This window comes from Ixodes scapularis, unplaced genomic scaffold, assembly GCF_016920785.2.
Source record: "Ixodes scapularis isolate PalLabHiFi unplaced genomic scaffold, ASM1692078v2 PGA_scaffold7__128_contigs__length_106722199, whole genome shotgun sequence".
NCBI lineage: Eukaryota > Metazoa > Arthropoda > Arachnida > Ixodida > Ixodidae > Ixodes > Ixodes scapularis.
The window spans coordinates 33,556,077-33,575,039 of NW_024609882.1; the positions used below are offsets into that span (position 1 = coordinate 33,556,077).

The window sequence follows — 18,963 nt, forward strand, 5'->3', positions numbered from 1 at the left end:
CCCACATAACGAGTGGGCAGCAGATGACGTTGCAGAGACTGCCGCCGGCGACCTTTCCAGCATCTTCTGCAGCCTGTTCTGGGTGGCTTTTTGGCTGCGGCAGCAAAGTGCAGTGGTCCAAGACAGTAAACTTTCCCAATTTTATTATTTATTTTTCAATTAACACAAAATTTCTTTTTGCTTGATTTCCTTCGCTAAAAAGAGGCACATATGCATTGAAAAAGTGCAAACAGGAATGGGAAATCGTGATTGCTTCGCTGTAGCCGCAATTTTGTTACAACCGACTTCGCTATAACCGATCTTGACAGTAAGAGAGTAGTATAGGATTTGATATTGTGTTTTTGTTAACATTGTCGGGGCAGTGTACGTTTGTCCTCTCCGAGAGTCTTTGCTTAAATATAGTTCACCTGTTTTCGGATGCTTAATTCTGAAGTCTGTATTACAACTAAGGTTTTTTTTTTTTTCTTTGTTCCTGCAGCCCCTTCAGCATTTCTGCTGTTTGCAAATAGAGGAAGTCTTCGTGAGATCTCGGTTGACACGCCGGATAACACGGATATTCATCTACCATTGAACGACATCTACAATGCTGTGGCGGTTGATTTTCACTTCGATGAGTGGAAGCTGTATTACACAGATGTTACTTTAGATGTCATCCGGTAATTGCCTGATTTATATCTCCCATGTGACGTGTAACATTTTGCCACTTATGCAGTGACAGCAAACTAGCGCTGCTTTAAAGCAGTGCTAGAAAATATAAGGGGTATACCCTTTATATTTTCTGAAGATGGCACCAGTGCTATGATAAGGCCTGAACAGGCTTCTTTTTAAACATGCTGTTGTATAGTAGTGTGTCATGGGGAGGCCTTACCATGAGGGTTATCTGTTGCTGAACAGCATGTTGGAAAGAAAAAAAAAAGAAAGCTTACTGACATTTAACTATGAAAGCTAGTTTCATTAACCACAACCTCAGTGTGCCACTTTGTTTCAGGCTACTCCAACCTATGTAAATTAGGGGGTTGGCACGAATATTCGAATCAGAGTTTCAAATAATATGTTATTTTATATTTGCTTTGAAGCAAGCTCTAAAACTCATAACCTTTGGAAGTGTTGGCTGACTGGTTTGCCTCATTGAATGCACCAAACACCGGCGCACTGAGGGGAAGCTATACCCGCGGTGTAATCATAGCAGTCATAGAAAAAAGTGGGAGCAGAGGAAGGGCTAACTATTGACTTATGTAATGCTATGGTGTGACAGTTTCCCATCTGGTATAGCATGTAATTGCACTTACCCTCTGGTAGTGTTTTAGCCTTTCGTGGAAGCTATTTTATTTATTCGTGTGATGCAGAAAAATTCGGATAAATGGTTCATGGGGGCTTTTTGGTATGCACTGACACAATGTGATTTCCTGTTGCCAGGAGAGCTGATCTGAATGGAAGCAGCATGGAGGTGGTAATTGACCAGGAGCTTGCAGCAGCAGATGGCTTGGCTCTAGACTGGATAGCCAAGAACATCTACTGGACCGATTCAGGACGAAAGGTACAGTTGCAGCATGGTTCTCTGACGGTGCTATGCATATCTGGCCATTACCGGTCTAGAGCTAGGTGACATGCTTGGTCTACTCAAGGCAGATCTTGTGCCTTTTTTGGTAGTGCATAAATGGGGGCTTTTAAGTATTTTGTTGCCCGTTACAGGTGCCTAAAATGCTGTCCTAAAAACATTGTTTGAGGATATAGGTACCAAAACTTCAGTCAGCAGCTATGATAGCTTTGTGCAGTTTATGAGCATATTGTACACAATATTCTTGATTGCTTTCTGTTTGATTTGAGGATGGTACAACCAGATGTTAAGTGCTATGATGCCAGGGAATCTAGGCCAAGTGTCTCAGAAGAGGCCCTGACTCACTTCAACTCTCTTTCTAGGCGATAGAAGTGGCTCGGGCTAACGGGTCCAGTCGAAAGCTTCTCATTAACCTGGACCTCGATGAGCCAAGGGCCCTGGCTCTTTTTCCTGAGAAAGGGTAAGTGGCCCAGCTTTCAGCAAGACATTTGTGCCATACCTATGCTCGAAGATATGGCAACATTTTAATGAACAAAGCCCACACACATACCTACTCGAAAGCGTACAAAGAATCAGGCGTTACGACTTGCAGGACATCCTTTTTGTCGGCCAGAACAGATATGCATGCAAATGGATGGTGGCATGTACGAGGGAGTTTAAAATAGTGTAAGCGAATTAACAGTATTTCCTAAAACAAACACCACAGGCATGTTAAGCTTCTACACAGGGAAGACAGATTTTTAGAGAAGATGTTGACATTGTGCAATAGGTTCTGCCATTTCCTAATGGAAATGGCAGAATTAGTCATGTGCGAAAATTTGATTTTGAGTTCGAAGAGATTAGATTTTTTGGCCGAATATTTTTGAATAGAATATTGAATAGTTTCTCCAAGCCCTTCGCTACTTTTGCACCATGCTTAAACTAAAACCCAGCTAGACTCGTGAAGATTGCTCCCAAGCTTCCACTTGTTCATTTATAAGCTGATTTATAATCTAACTATATTTATGAACTGTGAACTCAAAAAGTCCACTGCCTTTGGATGTCAGACAGATTTGACATAAAATTAAACCTATAGAATTAAACCTACCATATTTACTCGCATAAGGAATGCACCCCCCACAACGGGCATCAATATTTGGACTTTTTTCTTTTTCTCGCGTAATGAACACACTTTTAATTTTTGGCTCCGCGAGTCTTGAAGCCAATTTTCTTTTGCCGCCAAGTGGCCAGGCCAAGTCAAGCCAAGCCAAGCTGCTCTTGTAATGGCTGCAATTGCGTGGTTGCGGAAGGGATAGAATGTGAAACAGCGGCGTGCATGCCTAGCGAAGCTGGGGTCGAGGAATTGCCAGGCCTTGGACGTGCATTGTCCATCGGATGCATTGATGCCTGCAAACATGCCGTCATCTGTGATTCGCTTTCGGACAGTGATATTGTGAAAGTGGTTTGGCCTAAGAACGGTTGCGTCGCTCTCCGTGCTAAGTGAGCTTTGTAGGGCGCTTCTTCTCCAACAAAAGGCACGCCGAAAGCACCCTAAAAAAGGTTCGCAAATTTATAGAGCATGGTTACTGTGGCGTGCCCACTACCAGTCATAGGTGTGCCTCCGTCAGTGGAACCGTGCCACAGTACCTTGCCATATCATATTGGCACCTAAAATGACATTTGCACAGTGTGTAAATGCAAAAATTTACCCCGTGTAATGAACGCACACCCCCAAATACAGTCTGAGCTCGTTATAACAGACCTTGATTTTAACCAAGATTTCGGTCTGTTGTAAAAGGAGTATGTTGTATGAAGATATGAAGTTGAGTCAATGGTGCGTAGAGGGAAACCAACCGAACTTCCCAAATCGGTATGTTATAACCAAATGTCTGTTGTAACCAGATCTGTTATAATGAGCTTAGACAATGTCGATTTTTCGGGAAAAGAAAGTGTGTTCATTATGCGAGTAAATACAGAAATTGAGCAGATTTAGAGATCTTGCTATACGCAAATATTCTTTTTTTCAGTCTTGAATTTGAATAAAAAAGAATCACAAAGGATGAATGCAGCTTATCAGGCCATTTTTGCCTAACATATATATACTCTAACATAACAGCCACAGTTTAATTTTGAAAATATTACTGCAGTCTACCATATTTTCTGGACTATAGTCTATGAATAATACATGTTTAAAACTTTAAATTTTACCTGATGCGGAATATCTACAGGTGCAAAATATACAAGGACTTGTTTTTTTCTAAATCGTTCGCTGTGACAAGACGTGAAGGATTTTATGAATAACGGAGTATATTAATGTTGATTTATGTATGATACAAGCTTCTTTGTGATTTAACACAGCAGGCATTTGACAAGGTGCACTGATTATTTTTATGTTCGGATTAGGAACTAAGTGCGGACTATACACCGGGTATGGACTATCTAAGCGAAAGCTTTTATTTTTTACCTTACATTTGCCCCTGCGGACTATGCACCGGGTATGGACTATTGTACAGAAAATACCGTATGGTAGATATCAACATTCACAAAGGTTCAGTTCCTTTTGAAATACATTAGGTGCATGCATACACTATCCTGCTTTGAAGGTGTGCTTTTCTCCCAAGCACGCAACTTCGATATTCATGCTTTTTAAAGTACCGCGTTTGCACAATTGTACCGCACACTTTTTTGTGTGAAAATCGGTGCTTAAAAATACATGCGCGTTACAATCAATACCAAAAACAGAAACTCAGAAAGAAAAATGCAATACTCGGTATAAGGTGGCTAGCCCCATCGCGATCGTGACCGTTTGTTTATATTCGCCATTTTGGTTACCATATCACTGGTAGAAATAATAATTTCTACCGGGAGGCATTATATGAACTTTGAAAAGGTTAACAATCGAGCAGCACCGCGTGGCCACGCAATCCCAGCGACCCGACGAGCTTGCAAAGTTGTTTCGGAGACAACCTTCCCAGAGGCGACGGTTGTGCACTCATACAAGCGCAAGAAGCGTGGCACCTAAAATGCTTTAGACGAAAGCAAGGATTTCCTTTGGGGACAGCAAAGAACCATCATCGAACTCCGACAACGGTGACTAGTGCGCGGTATTTATTTTTGTATTAGCGTGCATTTCATAAAACTTGTTCAATGAGGTATCTGTTCAGCCTTCCTTTCTTTACCTGGGTGGTACAATTGGCATCAAGTTATTTTCTGAATATTAGAACGCTAAATATACCTGCACATTAATATCGGGGGCGCGTTAGAATCGTGCGAACATTGATCGTGGCGGGTTACCCTGTTGAGTGCGCTTCTTACCAAGCACCAGTGCTCTGTGGAGAAGCAACACATGTGGAACTCTTGTCCACAAGTGTTGCTTCTCTGCAGTGCACCCATGCTCAGTAAGGAGCACGCTCCACGCTGCTAACCCGCAGCGATGAACACTCTAAAAAATACAAATATTGCAGTAATTTTGAAACAAATACCGAATAATGTAATATTCAAATCTACTATTCGAAATTTCGAATATTTGCACAACACTAAGTAGGATACGCAAAATGGCAACGCCCTGAGCTGTTTTCGCTGTTGAGGAGCAGTGAGAAATCGCCAGGTTTTTGTCGTCGGAGCGTTTGAAACGTCACAAACTTCATAGAAAAATGCTAGAACAGTACAGAGATGCGTGCATTAGCGAGGGAAGAGTGTATGCACAAGTGGGCCTGCTTGCTTGAACATGGGTGAACATCAATCCATGATAACAAACACTCTGGTTGTCTCAGCATGTCTGAAGCATTGCTGATCACAGATTTTATCTGTGAGAATGGGCATTTAAGCAGTTGGACAATTTTTGTGTAAATATTTGTGGTAGGCATTTGATTTTGATCTAGCAAAACCGAGGAACCATAAGTATACCGACCGGACCCCGCCTTCCCCCAGGTGCATCTTCTGGTCGGACTGGGGCAAGCTGCCCAAGATCGAGCGCTCCTTCATGGATGGCAGTGCACGGAGAGTGATCATTGCCACAGAGCTGGGTTGGCCCAACGGCCTCACCATCGACTACGAGGCGGAAAGGCTGTACTGGGTCGACGCGCAGCTGGACTGCATTGAGTTCTCGGACCTGAACGGGAAGAACAGGCACAAGCTCATCGAGGGGGTCGCCCACCCATTCGGGCTGACACAGGTAGCAGCGCTAAGCTCTCCACTGTGATTGTGCACATTTGAGCGCAGGTTCAGGCGCCATCGCATTCAATACGAGCAGGGGCGGATGCAGGAATTTCTTGAGGGGGGGTCAGGTGTTGGTCAGCGTACCATCTGTTCAAAAACCCACTCCCCCTCTCCCACATTTTACGTCCTAAATTTTACACATGCAGAAATCAAGAGGGGGGTCAGGACACCCGGACCCCCCCCTCTAAATCCGCCCCTGAATACGAGTTGAGACGGTACTTCATGCTTTTTTGGCGTACCTGCCAGTTTTGAAGAGCTGTGTTTCGAACTAAGAAAGGAATGGGAAGTTGAGGTTCTCCGAAAGATTAAAACATATAATTAATAAAGCTTGTGGGGACTGCGGACACACACAAAAAAAAGCTGGATTGAGGGTTTCAGGTCATATTAATTGTGATAGTACAGGGCAGTCTTGGGTAGTAACGCGTTACTAGTAACGCGTTACTGTAACTTCGTTACTTTTTTGGTAACTTGTAACTGTAACGAGTTACTTTTTAAAAATGTAACTTGTAACTGTAGTTCTATTACCTTTTTCTGAGGTAACGATGAAAGTAACGACGTTACTTTTGTCGTTACTTTCCAGTGTTTTATGAATAATATATCACTGAACGAGGGGGTGCAATTTAACCATTCCTTGCACTTTCCAAATCGTCTATTCCGACATTTCGAGTGTCAAGCTGGCCTTGCACAAAGTTGTGAATACGTTCTTTCTCACGAGTCACGACCCGAATATAGCCACGTGTAGATTTTATGAAAAAAAAGATATCTTGTTATCTTTAAGCACGCGTTTGTTCTTTGTGACTGAACACTTACATCTTAGTTTCTTGAAGCTCTATCTATGTTGTGGTTTTTCTTTTTTCTGTGCGAACGCTTTTAATCGGGTGAATCAACCGTGAAACAACAATACACGTGGAGGGCACTGCGCATGTCTCGTATTTTGATTAGCGCCACTACTCTGGCATGGAAACTTTCAAACACTAACTTCGAGACGCAACTGCAGCTTAGTTACAATATGAAGTAAAAAGCATACTTTTTAATTTTATGCAATAGAACGTCGTGAGGGGCGTTTTCTAGTTTTCTTCTCATTTTTTTTGTGTTATAGAAAAGTAACTGAACAGTAACGTCGTTACTTTTTAGAAGCAACTGTAACTGTAACGAGTTACTCTTTTGTTCCGGTAACTGTAACGGTAACTTCGCTACTTTTTTCTGAAAGTAACTGTAACTGTAACAAATTACTTTTTAAAAGTAACTTACCCAAGACTGGTACAGGGTGCAGCAGTGCGAGCTGATTTAGCCAACCCCAACTAGAATAATCAAAGCCCGCGCACTGGTATTTCGACGTTGTCAGAGAGAGAGAAGAGCGCAGATGCAAATTAAACAAGTGCTCTGTCGGCGTTCGGCTGGGCCTTGCATTCAATCACTGTGTCGTGCTTGGGCTGATTCGTTGAGTTGGCGTCATCCGAGCGTGATGACATTACGTGGAGCGCTTTGGCAGCGGGCTTCACCGCTTTGCACCGGCACGTGCGCATCAAGCTTCACTGCTTCGCGTCAGCGTGCTAAAAGAAACAGTTTACGTAGCGGAGCATCTCGATTGGCTCAGTGGTCTTAAAACTTTTGCTCACTCTTGTAGGTCAGCCTTCATTGGTTGCAATTATAGTTGAACCCCCGATTTTTAAGGACAGTGCCAGAAATGGGAACCTCGAATTATATTCAAATAAACAAGGTAGTCACTGCTTTGCTTACCATGTTACATTATGTTTCACCAAACTTAACTTATTGGGGCTTTTTTTTTAACGAAAGGAATGTTTCTAATGTAATAAAGGTTTTCCTTTTGATAGGTATGGTTTCTATAAAATATTTCCAGCTGTGATTTTCTAAAGTATCTATACCACTCAGTTCACACATAATGTAAAATATTTGTATCGGAGATATCCAAATTTGGTTCCCAGTCAGATACATTTGCTTACCTCTATAAACTAGCCAAAAATTTTAGAAGAATCCAGATGCAATGTAAGTGGATTTAAAGTGTCTGAATGTGTAGGATGAGCGTTTTTAAAATTATTAGATGAGTGGAGCTATGAAGAATGACTATTGGCCTCTTATGTTTCTAGTATGAGTCACACATATACTGGACCGATTGGACAACGAAAGCCATAGAGCGAGCAAACAAGGACACTGGAGCGGAACGGATAATAGTCCGCGAAAACATTGAGTACCTCATGGAAATAAAGATGGTGGCCCGGTCACGTCAGACAGGTAAGCTCTTTTGGCGTCGGTAAATGTACCTTGGATAGTATACCATTTGAACTTTAAACTTCGATTTCTTAACTCTTGAAACTTTAAAGTTGGCCCTCCCTCAAGAATTAACTAGAGGTGCCTCATTTCCAAACTTTTGCCAACTAGCTAGTTGCATAATGCCCTTCTTGAAGTATGGTGGTAGTAATAGGGCATTGTTATTTGTTTACACTCATCTTCCTGTTTTTTTATTGGTTTAAGAAAACAAGTGGTATTGTGAGGAACTAAGTTGTCAATGCCGCACAGCTGGTATAATTACTTATGATGCCTGTGTAATCACGGGTTTTAAAATCTTTGAATTTTATCAGTTTTACTAGCCTTGATTCAGTTTGTTTTATAGTGTTGACTTGTTAATTTGCACTCATCTGTGGCACATTGTTTTCTTTTCTTGAAGGAACCAACTCGTGCAGCCTTCGAAATGGTGGCTGTAGTCACCTTTGCTTCTATAGACCACAAGGACACATCTGTGCCTGTCCCAGTTACCCCGATCCAAGGCACTGTTCCACATGTGAGTCCTTCTCAGCTGCCAAGGATGAAACTTTGATTAATTTATATTTGATTCATCATTATCTTCATCTTCACTTTATTTATGTTCTTAATTATTCAGAAGCAGTGTTTACTGGCATTGTTTGTGTGCAGTGTTAGAAACCGTACCGAAGTAAAAGCCTCTGCAGTTCATACTTTAGTTAGAGTAACTGACATCTTAGACTTTTTAGTGGTTTTGAGTGAGGTAAAATAGTAAAATATAAACCTTTAGTCCTCTTATAACAAAGAATATAATACGACGGGTATGTCGCATGCTTAATTTAAGATACTTTTTTGCTCACTCTTTATTTTGTTTAGGATAATTAACAATTAAGAGCAAAGTTGCTGCCCATAAAAAACAAAGATTGTATGCAAGTTTGCACCGAATTGAATAATCAGTATTGTTTTGTATCCAAAATTCTAATGCAGGCGAGCCAGTACATGCGGCTTTCTATAAAAGCACCTCTGGGCACGTTCATTGCCATGTTTGTATGTTTCACACTAGCATTTTCTGACTGACCACCGTTGCAAGCGCACGCTGATCTGTGATCTTGCACGTGTGGACTGATTTCTGTAAACAGCAGAATCGTCTATTTTACGTTCTGATATGGAGATTCGAGACCGAGCAAGAAGAGTCAATGAAGATGGCATAGTACAGCATTAAGTCTCAACAATATGTGGTTGAGACCTGCATGTTGTATGTTCATTCGTTGAGTTCTTCAGTTATGGTTCTCGATCATGGGTCTTTTCAGCCACTACCTGGTCATTACAGTGCAAATGGTCGAGAAACAAGTTGACTGGGACATGAGTGGTGTTAGTGCTTTTTTTTTTTTTAATTGGCCAAGCTTAGGTTGGTGTGTGCACTTTGTCTAGTTCCAGACATGACAACACCCAGTGATACCAGTGGACCAATCACTGTACCACCTACCGGCCATTCTAACCTCAGCACTGTCAGGTGAAGCCTCATATTTATTCATTTGGGTTGTGTGAGAGCATGCTTGTCTTATGTTAACTGTATGTAAATCACAATCTGCATAGGTAACTTGATTGAAACTCTCTAAAATATATATATATATATATATGCATACTCCACTGCTACAACACATCAGGGAAGCAGTTTAGTGAACAATTCAAAAGTGCTGATATGCCATTCTACAGTTTTAAGAACAAAAAGTTCTCCTGTAGTGCAAATTTACTGAAAAACCATGAAACAATGTGGTAAAAATCACATTTGGACAAACCAATGCAATCTACACTGGGATTCTGAACATATTGCCTGGTGGTCAGGACACTAGCACAGGTTTATCTTTTGAGTTCATATGTTGTATGTGTCTTCTTATCTGCTGGTTCCCTTTTGTAAATTGTAATGGTTGGCTTTTTCTTTGCTGTCCAGAAAAGCGGATACAGTCACCGACCGATTTTTCGGACTTCGCAGGAATTGAAGAAGTCCGAGTACTAATGAAGCAGTCTTAAAGGGGGGGGGTGCAACAATTTTAAGGTTAAAAGAATTTGCATCTCGTCATTTTTACATTGTTTATCATGTCCCGGAGGATAGAGAAAACATCTTCATTCAAAAATGTTGCGATTCTGCTGCATAATCTCAAAGCAAAAGCCTTAACTTTTTCCCCCACCTGCAGCCGCAAGTGGCAGCCGAAGGAACTACGGCAAAAAGATAATGTGACCTCGGTCGGCTCTAAGCTGCAGCATAGCGCCCGCTAATGTCAGCAGAGAGAGGGAGAGGAAGCGTCCTTCGAGAGAGCACACGGGAAGCTACACGGCACCCCGAATTACATCACTAGGAGGGGGACCGAGTGTGACCCTGAAGACTGGGAGCGAGTTGAGGGGTGCCAGAAATGCCAATATTTATCTTTTTTTTTTACACAACTAGGACACGCAGGCAAAATCTGTTTTCTGTTCTTTACTTTAAAAGGGTCAGAGGGCAACTTCCACAAATGTTTGGCCGAAGTCCGGAAATCATTGCAGCCCCCCCTTTAAAAGTCGGCAGATTAAAAAAACTTGCCGTTATTATGTCTAAGCATTCTTAAACATGAGCCATTCCACTCTGGGAAGATGGCCGACCAGTGAAGCTGTATTAGCACATGGCACAGACCTGCCCCAAGGAGCCGGAAGAAACCAGACACTTGCGACGGGACTGCTACCCGCCGGAAAGTAAACACGCGTGACGGGACCGCCACCCCGGGAAAGCGGAAGGAAAGGAAACTAGACAGGCATGCACTTGGAACGATGACAGAGAGAGGGCGGTGCGAGCGTAGACATGGCCGACGCAGGTTGCACAGTAGCAAATCTTTGAGAAACATTTATTTTCTACCTGAGAGTTTACTGATCTTGAAAATGGTGCCTATTGATAACTAATCTACTAAATAGACCTATTGATAAACTACCCAAGCATCAGGGAGAATGCTTGGGATGGTGTTCCACATGCTGCACGTGCCAATGTCTGCAGCAGTAACTGTTTTAAAGAAAGAGCCTAAAACAAACAGCATCTTGCATGCGCATTCATCAACGCATCATTTTGGTTATTTACTTTGAATCTTGTATACGGGGTAGGCGTGCGCTTGCAGTGCATGCGGCAGTGGGAGCGTAATGTTTTTGGTCACGCACAGGAAAAATCCACGGAACCCTAGCCATAAACAGCTTCGCTGTAAAAAGGCGTAAATAGTGCCTTGTTTCAGGTTACGCCTTCGTTTGCGTTTGGCAACTTTCTGTTAGCTTAAGAACCACTGCCTTCTTTTCCAGCGTTGTGGTAGAGTACTTTCTGTGCTTCTTAGCGACACATTGCAGTTGCTGAACAACAGATGGGGCAATGACATCCAAGCCAGCATAGTCTGAAAACACAATTCACTGAGACGAGATGAGATGAGAGGCGCAAGTCCACGACTGCAAGGGTGAATGAACAAGGCAAAATGGTAGCAACAATGACGAGGATAATGACGCACAGCTAGAGAAAAAAAAAAAGCCGTGCAGCATCACCTAGCGATAGTACAGTGAAACCTCGTTATAACAAAATGGGATATAACAAACTAATGGATATAACAAAGCAATCATAATTCCCCTTGCTTGCTAATAGGGAAGAAATGGACATTGGCTATAACAAACTAATGGTTATAACGAAATAATTACGATCGCTCCTTCAACTTTGTTATAACGAGGTTTTACTGTACTTAGCAGTACTTAAGTAGCACTGCCAAACCAAGCCAATCTATGTGCGGCCAACGTAGAGTCCGAAATGGCCGCTTCTCGGTGGTGTTTCCCGCTGATCGCTCGCAACGTTTTTGTTCGAAAAATCTAAATTTCGGACCTCGAACTGTCCAAAACATAGATCGTGAATATGTACTATTTCTGGTCGGGTAGGTCACGGTTTCTCCTTCAGGTCCAAAATATCAAACAAGTCGGAATATCTCCGTCCGAAAAATCGGTCAGCGACTGTACATGTAGGTTTTGTTCACGAAAAGATTATGTTTTAGATAAGAGATATGAAAGTTTCGGAGTCCAGTCACTGCATGGTATTGCTGCACATTATAGAACTGTAGTAGTACATGCCAGACATAAACCATGTAATAGAAGTGAGTAGTATATACTATTTGAAATGTTTCCTCGCATAGGAAAGAGTTTACAACTGCTCTAAATTTTCAGGTGCAGCACTTCTGAAATGGCCAAAGGGAGATGCCATGTCATAGGATTTAAATTCAATGGTAAGGGGTCATTTTGTGCGATATATAAGTTGTCATAGTTAAATATTTTTTACTGGATTAATTTTTTCGCTAAAATCTGGAATGTGCTTGGCCTTGCTATCGGTGGCACAAGACGCAGATATACTAGTATATTTGAAGGGTAGTGTGATTAAGCATTAACAACTGTTGTCATAGGAAAACAGAACCTAACTGGCGTGTCGTTGCAAGAAGTCTGGTACAAAGTAACTGTCTTGCAAAGGCCCGAGACTGGGGGACATGCAAATGGGAACATGCGAAGGAATGCTCAAGTGGAACCAATTCAAAATGCTTCAGACCCTGCAAAAAATCTCAAGTTTGTTCTATAAATGTCTAGACAGCAGAAAGCCGATCCGGCTTGAAATGTCACTTTATAACTTTACTGGAGACGGGCAGCAGGACTTCTAAACAGAACTTCTTAATATGCATTAAGCACAATCTCACGCTGACGGACTGCCCATTCTCGTCGAAATTGGCTGTAAAATAAAAATCAAACCCCATAGCATTCGAGTTTGCAGAGCAAGCTGCAGTCCTGCAAGTTTAGATCAATCACCTCCGTCTTGCAATTTTAAAGGACAAACAGTTACCAGCCCATTTGTTTTGCGGTTCGTGCTTAACGCAGCCCGTATTTTATGATCTTGCGCAGATCCGGTGTTTCAGAGCACGTACATAGCCCTGAGTGCAGTGGGGGCTGCGCTGCTCATACTCTTGTGCGGCGCACTGATTGTCTGGCGAAAGAAGAGGCGGAGGGAACATGACGTGGTTGGGAGAGGAGCACCGCACCTCGGCCGGTTTCCGCCGAGTCATGGTCCCGGCCCCGCCGACATTTTAGAGAAGAAGCCCTGGGGCTGGGGTGCCAAGGTCCGCTACGACGGCACAGACGTGAGCCGCCCTTTTCACTTCTCGGAGTTTGTGGTCTTGACGGAGGAAGTTTACGGGTCACAAAGTGGCATAGGTGCCTGGAGTAACAAGTCTCGCCGCCCAGATCTGGGCAGCAAATGTTTGCCAGTGCCGTGCTGGAACTGTTTTCTTGCCGGGACCATGACTGCAGTGGGGGTGTACAGGGGGAAGAGAATAGTGCTTGAGCAGCAGGAAGCTTTTAGCAAGGGGTGTGTGAAGATAGCTTCGAATGGCATGTTGTGACCTCTAGCCTCAACACTGTAAAGAGAGCTGGTATTCTGTGGCTTTTCTTTGGACTTGAGGCTATGAGAGATGCGGCGTTCTATTCAAACCACTTTCCACACCCCTACTTGTAGCACTTTTAGATTTGCAACAAGGTTTAAGTAGTGTGCTGCACTCTTATACTACGATTGGGGAGTCTGACTGCCATGGGGGAAGCTTCCCAAGTTTGAAGACATCATGTTTAGACAAGAGCATCTTTATATTGAAATAAGCTTTTCAAAAAATTTTGTTTACAATGTACACGTTGTGCCATGATAGCAGTACTATAAACAAAACATGAATAGTATTGTCAATGTTGGTGGGAAGGACTTGAAAATGAAACTCCTGGAGCCAACTGAGTCTTTGAGCTTTATCGGTTGGCTGCAACGCTGATGCTCTCAACACTGGTGAGAAGCATGCTCGTCATGCTGGTACAGTGTTATCAGCACACAGAGACACTCACTGTACTGACATCACAAGCACACTTAGTCTCTGCTCAATCCCAGCTGAAGCGAAAACGTCTGCTTGTTACAGGATAAACCAGTCAGCATCGCGGCGAAAGAGAAGCTAGACAACCTCGAGGTGGCGGCCCTGGTCAGCAAGCGGCTGGACGAACTCGAGTCCGGTATGCTCAGCATCTCGGCCACGGCCAGCGGGGACAAGGGTTACTACGGCCTACCGCTCAACGGTTGCCCCACGCCACCCTCGCCCCCCAAAGTACCGTGCCCGCGCCATTCGCCGCACGGACAGCGGTGCGGTTCGCTACCGAGGACGCTACCCCACGAACCGTCGTACCACCACCACCACCACCATCATCATCATAGGCACCCTCCGTCGGTCGAGACGGACATCTGAGAACGGCTCCTGCCTTAAGTGGTGTAGGACGTTGCATTGAAAGAAAGACGGCTGCGCTTGTTTTTTTTTCGAAAGGTATATGCCGAAGACGAGTGTTTAGGTTTTTGTTTTGAATGTTTGGAACCAATGGTTTTGGATGGACCCTTTTCTAAAGTCAATCTGGCAACCTTGATCACTGTCGTCATCTCGGTGAATGGCATCTGTGCCAAACTAATGGTGGCCTTCTTGAGGCTGATGAAGGAAGAAGTTGAAGATACTAGTACCAAGCGGAGAATATATGAGGGCTGTACGTTTGAGATGTCAGTACAACACGGTGCACGAATTTGATACATTTACTGCGTAAGCGTTTAAAGTGTTTTTTTCGGAGTGTGCTGCAACTAATTAATCTCTTGGCACAAGTATGGCTCTAAAGCCTTTTGATGGTGGTAATTTCATCAAAGTTATAAGTGCAATCCACTTATAACAGTAATGAGAAAACACGAAATTTCAATCATTATAACCGATTATCGAATCTAGACTAGAAACTATAGAAATTGATTGTTATAAGCAGTACATTGTTATAAGTGGTATCGTTATAAGTGGATTGCACTGTACTGGTCAGCTCTTGTGTTCACACCATTGAAGCTGAAATCAAGAATGGATTAGGGCGTGTTCGAAGAACCAATTTTCATCTGCCATTGATGTGCGAAAGTGACGGTGCCCGATGAAGTACAGTTTCATGACCGCCATTAGTTTGTCGAAAGTGAAACTGCCTTTTGAATCACCAGATGGCACTGAACATTGAAAGGGGTGCATTGTGAGTGGTCAAGAGGCAAAATGGTGAGTTTGCATTTGTCGCTGACCAGAGGTACGTACTAAACCTGGCACTGTTGTCATTTTACTTTTCGTCACGGGCATTGGAAATGGGGCTATGGCGGCACGGACAAACGAATGGTGGTTTATGGAAAGTTGTGCAGCGACAGAAAATTCATGAGTTGGTTTTGGAATTCCGTATGAGTCACACGGCTAAAGCTCCTTTCAGAAGTGTTTGCTCATGCTCACAATTGCTTGGAGGTCTTTGCCAGCTATTTTTTTTAAAGAATTTGTTGACTACAAGTTTTTGTTTCAGGTCTCGGAAGTGGCGCTGGTTTCACTGTTTGTTGCATTGGATGGAGGTGTCGCAAAGCATTCACCAAAAATGGCTTTGTCAGTACCTCATGTGTCTTGACGGGTGCCTACCAAATGTTCGCACAATTAATTGTAAACCTTAAAGTTTTCATTTTAATGTTTGTTAAAAAAGAAAAGAATTTCAGCATCAGGAAAAGAGATGGTACTTGAACAGAAAGAGTGAAATGTGTGGTATGAAGTTGGTAAGAGGTCTAGAGATTAATGTTTTTTAACTGGTCCGAATCCGTGCACTTTCTGATAGTGTAGGTCGAGAGCATTTATTGTTTTTACCTCCTTTATTGTCTTGAATGAAAAAAGTAAACAAGCAATTTAGTTCCAGCCTGGGAGGAAGCTTACGGTTCCTGTGGTCATGAAAAGGCAGCTAGCTAATCTTCCTTCTCTGCTACTGTAAAGGGACAAATGGGTCAAGGTATAAGTTTTGGTTATATGAAACTAGAGACTTGAATGCTGCAAGTACAACTTAAAGGACTTTGCCGGCCTATTATATTTTGACTTCGAAAATTGTATTTAGCGGTTGAGACGTGACAAAGAAAAGATACCAGGAATAATTCAGGAACATGCGGCTACAAGATCCAAAGGAGCCTAAATGGTTCGGCAATTCTTTGATTAGAAAGGTAGCTTTAGCGGAATACCTCCATTTATGAAATGTTATAGGACAATTACAGGTGACCTTACTCATCCCTAAATTATATGTGCGTTCTTGAGCACTTCTTAACTATTAACACCAAGCATCAGCCCTTGTTCTGACCAGGTGTGTTTCTTGCACACACTCTGCTTTTTGTTAACTTTGTGTTTGTAATAGTTATCTGTTGAACAACGCTTCTACATAATTATGCATTACCCACCATGAATGTCTATGCCACTTCAGAAAAGCCCACTGGTATTTCTTGGCAGGGATAATATTTGTATATTTTGCAGTGTGGTTGGGGGCTCTCATACACTGCACTTTTTACGTATACTTGATTTCTTTCCCATACCTATTTTCTTTTTTCACCTCTCCTTTCATCTTTTCTTGCTACCCTCGCAGTTCGGGGGAAGAGGGAAGCTACCAAGGGTATCTGCATTGCAGAAGTTTTTCTTGGAAAATACAGAAATTCCCATACCAGGCTAAAGCCCAGACTGAGACAAGGACTGGAATATTTGCCAAAGAAGTGTAGTTGGAGTCACAGCAGTTGACTCGCTTCTCTTTAATAACCTGCTGCTTGAACTGCCATAACTAAATGCTAGGAAAGTGTGCACTGGAAGATGTGGGAATTGCCATGTACATAGTAAAAATGTCAAACTTAAATCTAAACTCTTAACTGTCCAGACTGAAAAAAGGACTCAATTATTTGCCAAAGAAATGCAGTTGGAGTGTGCTGCTCAAACTGCCATAATTAAATGCTGGTAATATTTATATCTGTGCTTATTATCAAGGGTGTGCACTGTAGTAAGAATTTAACAAGATTACTTTATTGGTTTATTCGGCAAAATTTACTGCAATCTGAATGTGCATAGCCATTTGTTGCAAACCACGAATTTTGGACGTGTCGGGGAAATGTAATTGACAAAGGAGCACACTGTAAGGATGAACTCGCCAAGTACAGAAATCTATTCTAACTAACGGTTGTCATACTTTTCGAACTTTGTAAATATCTCATCACCTCGTGCCAAATGTTTGCCAGAAGAAAGACTCTATCAGTGCGTGGCTGTTTAGTTTCGGTTGTTTCCATTGCCAATTGTACAGTCAACGTAGGTACATAGGTAGCGTTCTGTTTGAATTGCATCTGTTGCCGACGCACAAAACGACTGTTAGAGAGGAAAATGGAGAAAGGTGATTGTTGTGTCTTTGCATACTTAGTGATTTGCTTCTGGACAACATAGTACTGCAAAGAATCTGACGATTAACCTACACTTCAACCTTCCTCACTGAAAGCGAAGTATGGCGTCCTGTTTCCTGTCAAGGGCACTTTGAAGTACACTACGCTGGGCATTCAAAGTGAAACACTATTGCCAAGTAGGGTCCTCGACTTAGGCCATCACTCAAATAGCACAGTTTTCTCGGTGATTAGTTTTTGCTCTGCTTGGAAGTGCCTCATTATCGTGCAAGTACAGCAAAATGAATGCCTCCATTGAGCAGAAATGTCAGTGTTTCTTTTGTTTTTAAATTAAATTGCGTTGAGCGATGAGCTGCACAATTATCTGGTCGTGTTTCTACCCTGAACATACAGAGGGCGATGGTCCTGATTTTGGCATTCATTACCCATCAAGGGTGTATGGTAGTGCTGGCCACACGGAATGCTAGAGATTAGGACGGTACCGGTACAATGTGCCAAAACCTTGGTGACTGCTGTTGCGTCCATAGACACTGCGGGAGAATACCAGTCATCAAACTGTTTGGTCCACAACAGAGCAAACACAGTGTAACATAAATAATTGAAGATCTCTGCATCAAAGAGTGGTCACCCACGTTTTGTCTACGATGCGGGTGATCGACTACGTATGGACCCGCTGTGCTGTCTGAGCCACGAGCCCGCCACTGCAACAGTGTGTTCTCTAGTGACCACTAGAAATGATGTGATGGAGCTGAGGCTGCAAACAGAAGCACTTGCCAGAGTTGCGAGGGCACGTCTGTAGCCTTTGGCTTACTGCTACTTCAAAAAGCAAAATATGGGTGCCCCGTTTCTGCCTAAAAGAGGACAAGCACCTTTTTAAAATTTTGTAGCTATCTTTTTATTTGTGTTGAACTTGTTTGCTTTATCCTCTGGGGTCTAAGAAATGGGCCACCTGCGGTGCCCGTGGTAAAGCGCACCGTCCCGGTGACCTCTAGAACAACTCTTGGCAAGTTTCATCCGGGCGTTTGGTGTTTTCATGAATGTCGTTATCATTTTACATGCACATCTTGACGCAACTGGCACTAGGTTATTTCTAATTGCTTTTTTTTACATAAAGTATGGAATGTACATACATAACTATTTACAACGGGTTATGAGGAAGTAAAAGGATCAGTAATGTCCTGTGTACATACATACCCGAGTCATGTACATATGTTAGCAATATTTCTAATTTCCACATAATGGGTGGATGTGTTCAAGGGATTTTCAACCTCCAGGTTGCCCCACCTTTTCTTTCCTCTCCATAGGTGTGGCGATTGAAAGTGCCAAGTATTGTTCAATTGTTCGAAACAATAAACAGCTTTCAAAGGATGTCTGATGCTTGCCTTAGAATGTGATTGCTGCACATATTCAAACTACCAGTATACTTTTGTGTTGAAAGATATTCTAATGAATTAAAATAAGTCTGCTATTTTATGACGATACATTTTTAGCTCATTCGTAAGGTTGTCAAACTAAAATGCTCGTTCATCATTGCCTCGTCACAAAATGGCAGGTCAGAAAGATAAATTGCATACAAGGTATGGTCGAAAAGTATTGATAGTGTAAACCTAATAAAACAAATGGACCAGAAGCCACGAAATTGTGTAGCTTTTCTGAATCTGCA

General features: G+C 42.6%; 1 protein-coding gene across 1 annotated transcript in view; it reads left to right on the top strand.

The window, feature by feature from the left end:
• LOC8042575 (low-density lipoprotein receptor-related protein 4) overlaps nt 1–18,670 on the top strand; it is a gene marked incomplete at its 5' end in the record, with an annotated part of 130,877 nt that extends 112,207 nt beyond the window's left edge. The window contains 10 exons of the mRNA XM_029975676.4: nt 479–656; nt 1,417–1,537; nt 1,921–2,018; nt 5,468–5,711; nt 7,864–8,008; nt 8,442–8,555; nt 9,446–9,527; nt 12,227–12,285; nt 12,947–13,182; nt 13,996–18,670. Coding sequence (XP_029831536.4) covers nt 479–656; nt 1,417–1,537; nt 1,921–2,018; nt 5,468–5,711; nt 7,864–8,008; nt 8,442–8,555; nt 9,446–9,527; nt 12,227–12,285; nt 12,947–13,182; nt 13,996–14,316 — 1,598 coding nt within the window. The remainder of the gene's footprint in view (nt 1–478; nt 657–1,416; nt 1,538–1,920; nt 2,019–5,467; nt 5,712–7,863; nt 8,009–8,441; nt 8,556–9,445; nt 9,528–12,226; nt 12,286–12,946; nt 13,183–13,995) is intronic.
• Nucleotides 18,671–18,963: the final 293 nt, after the last annotated feature.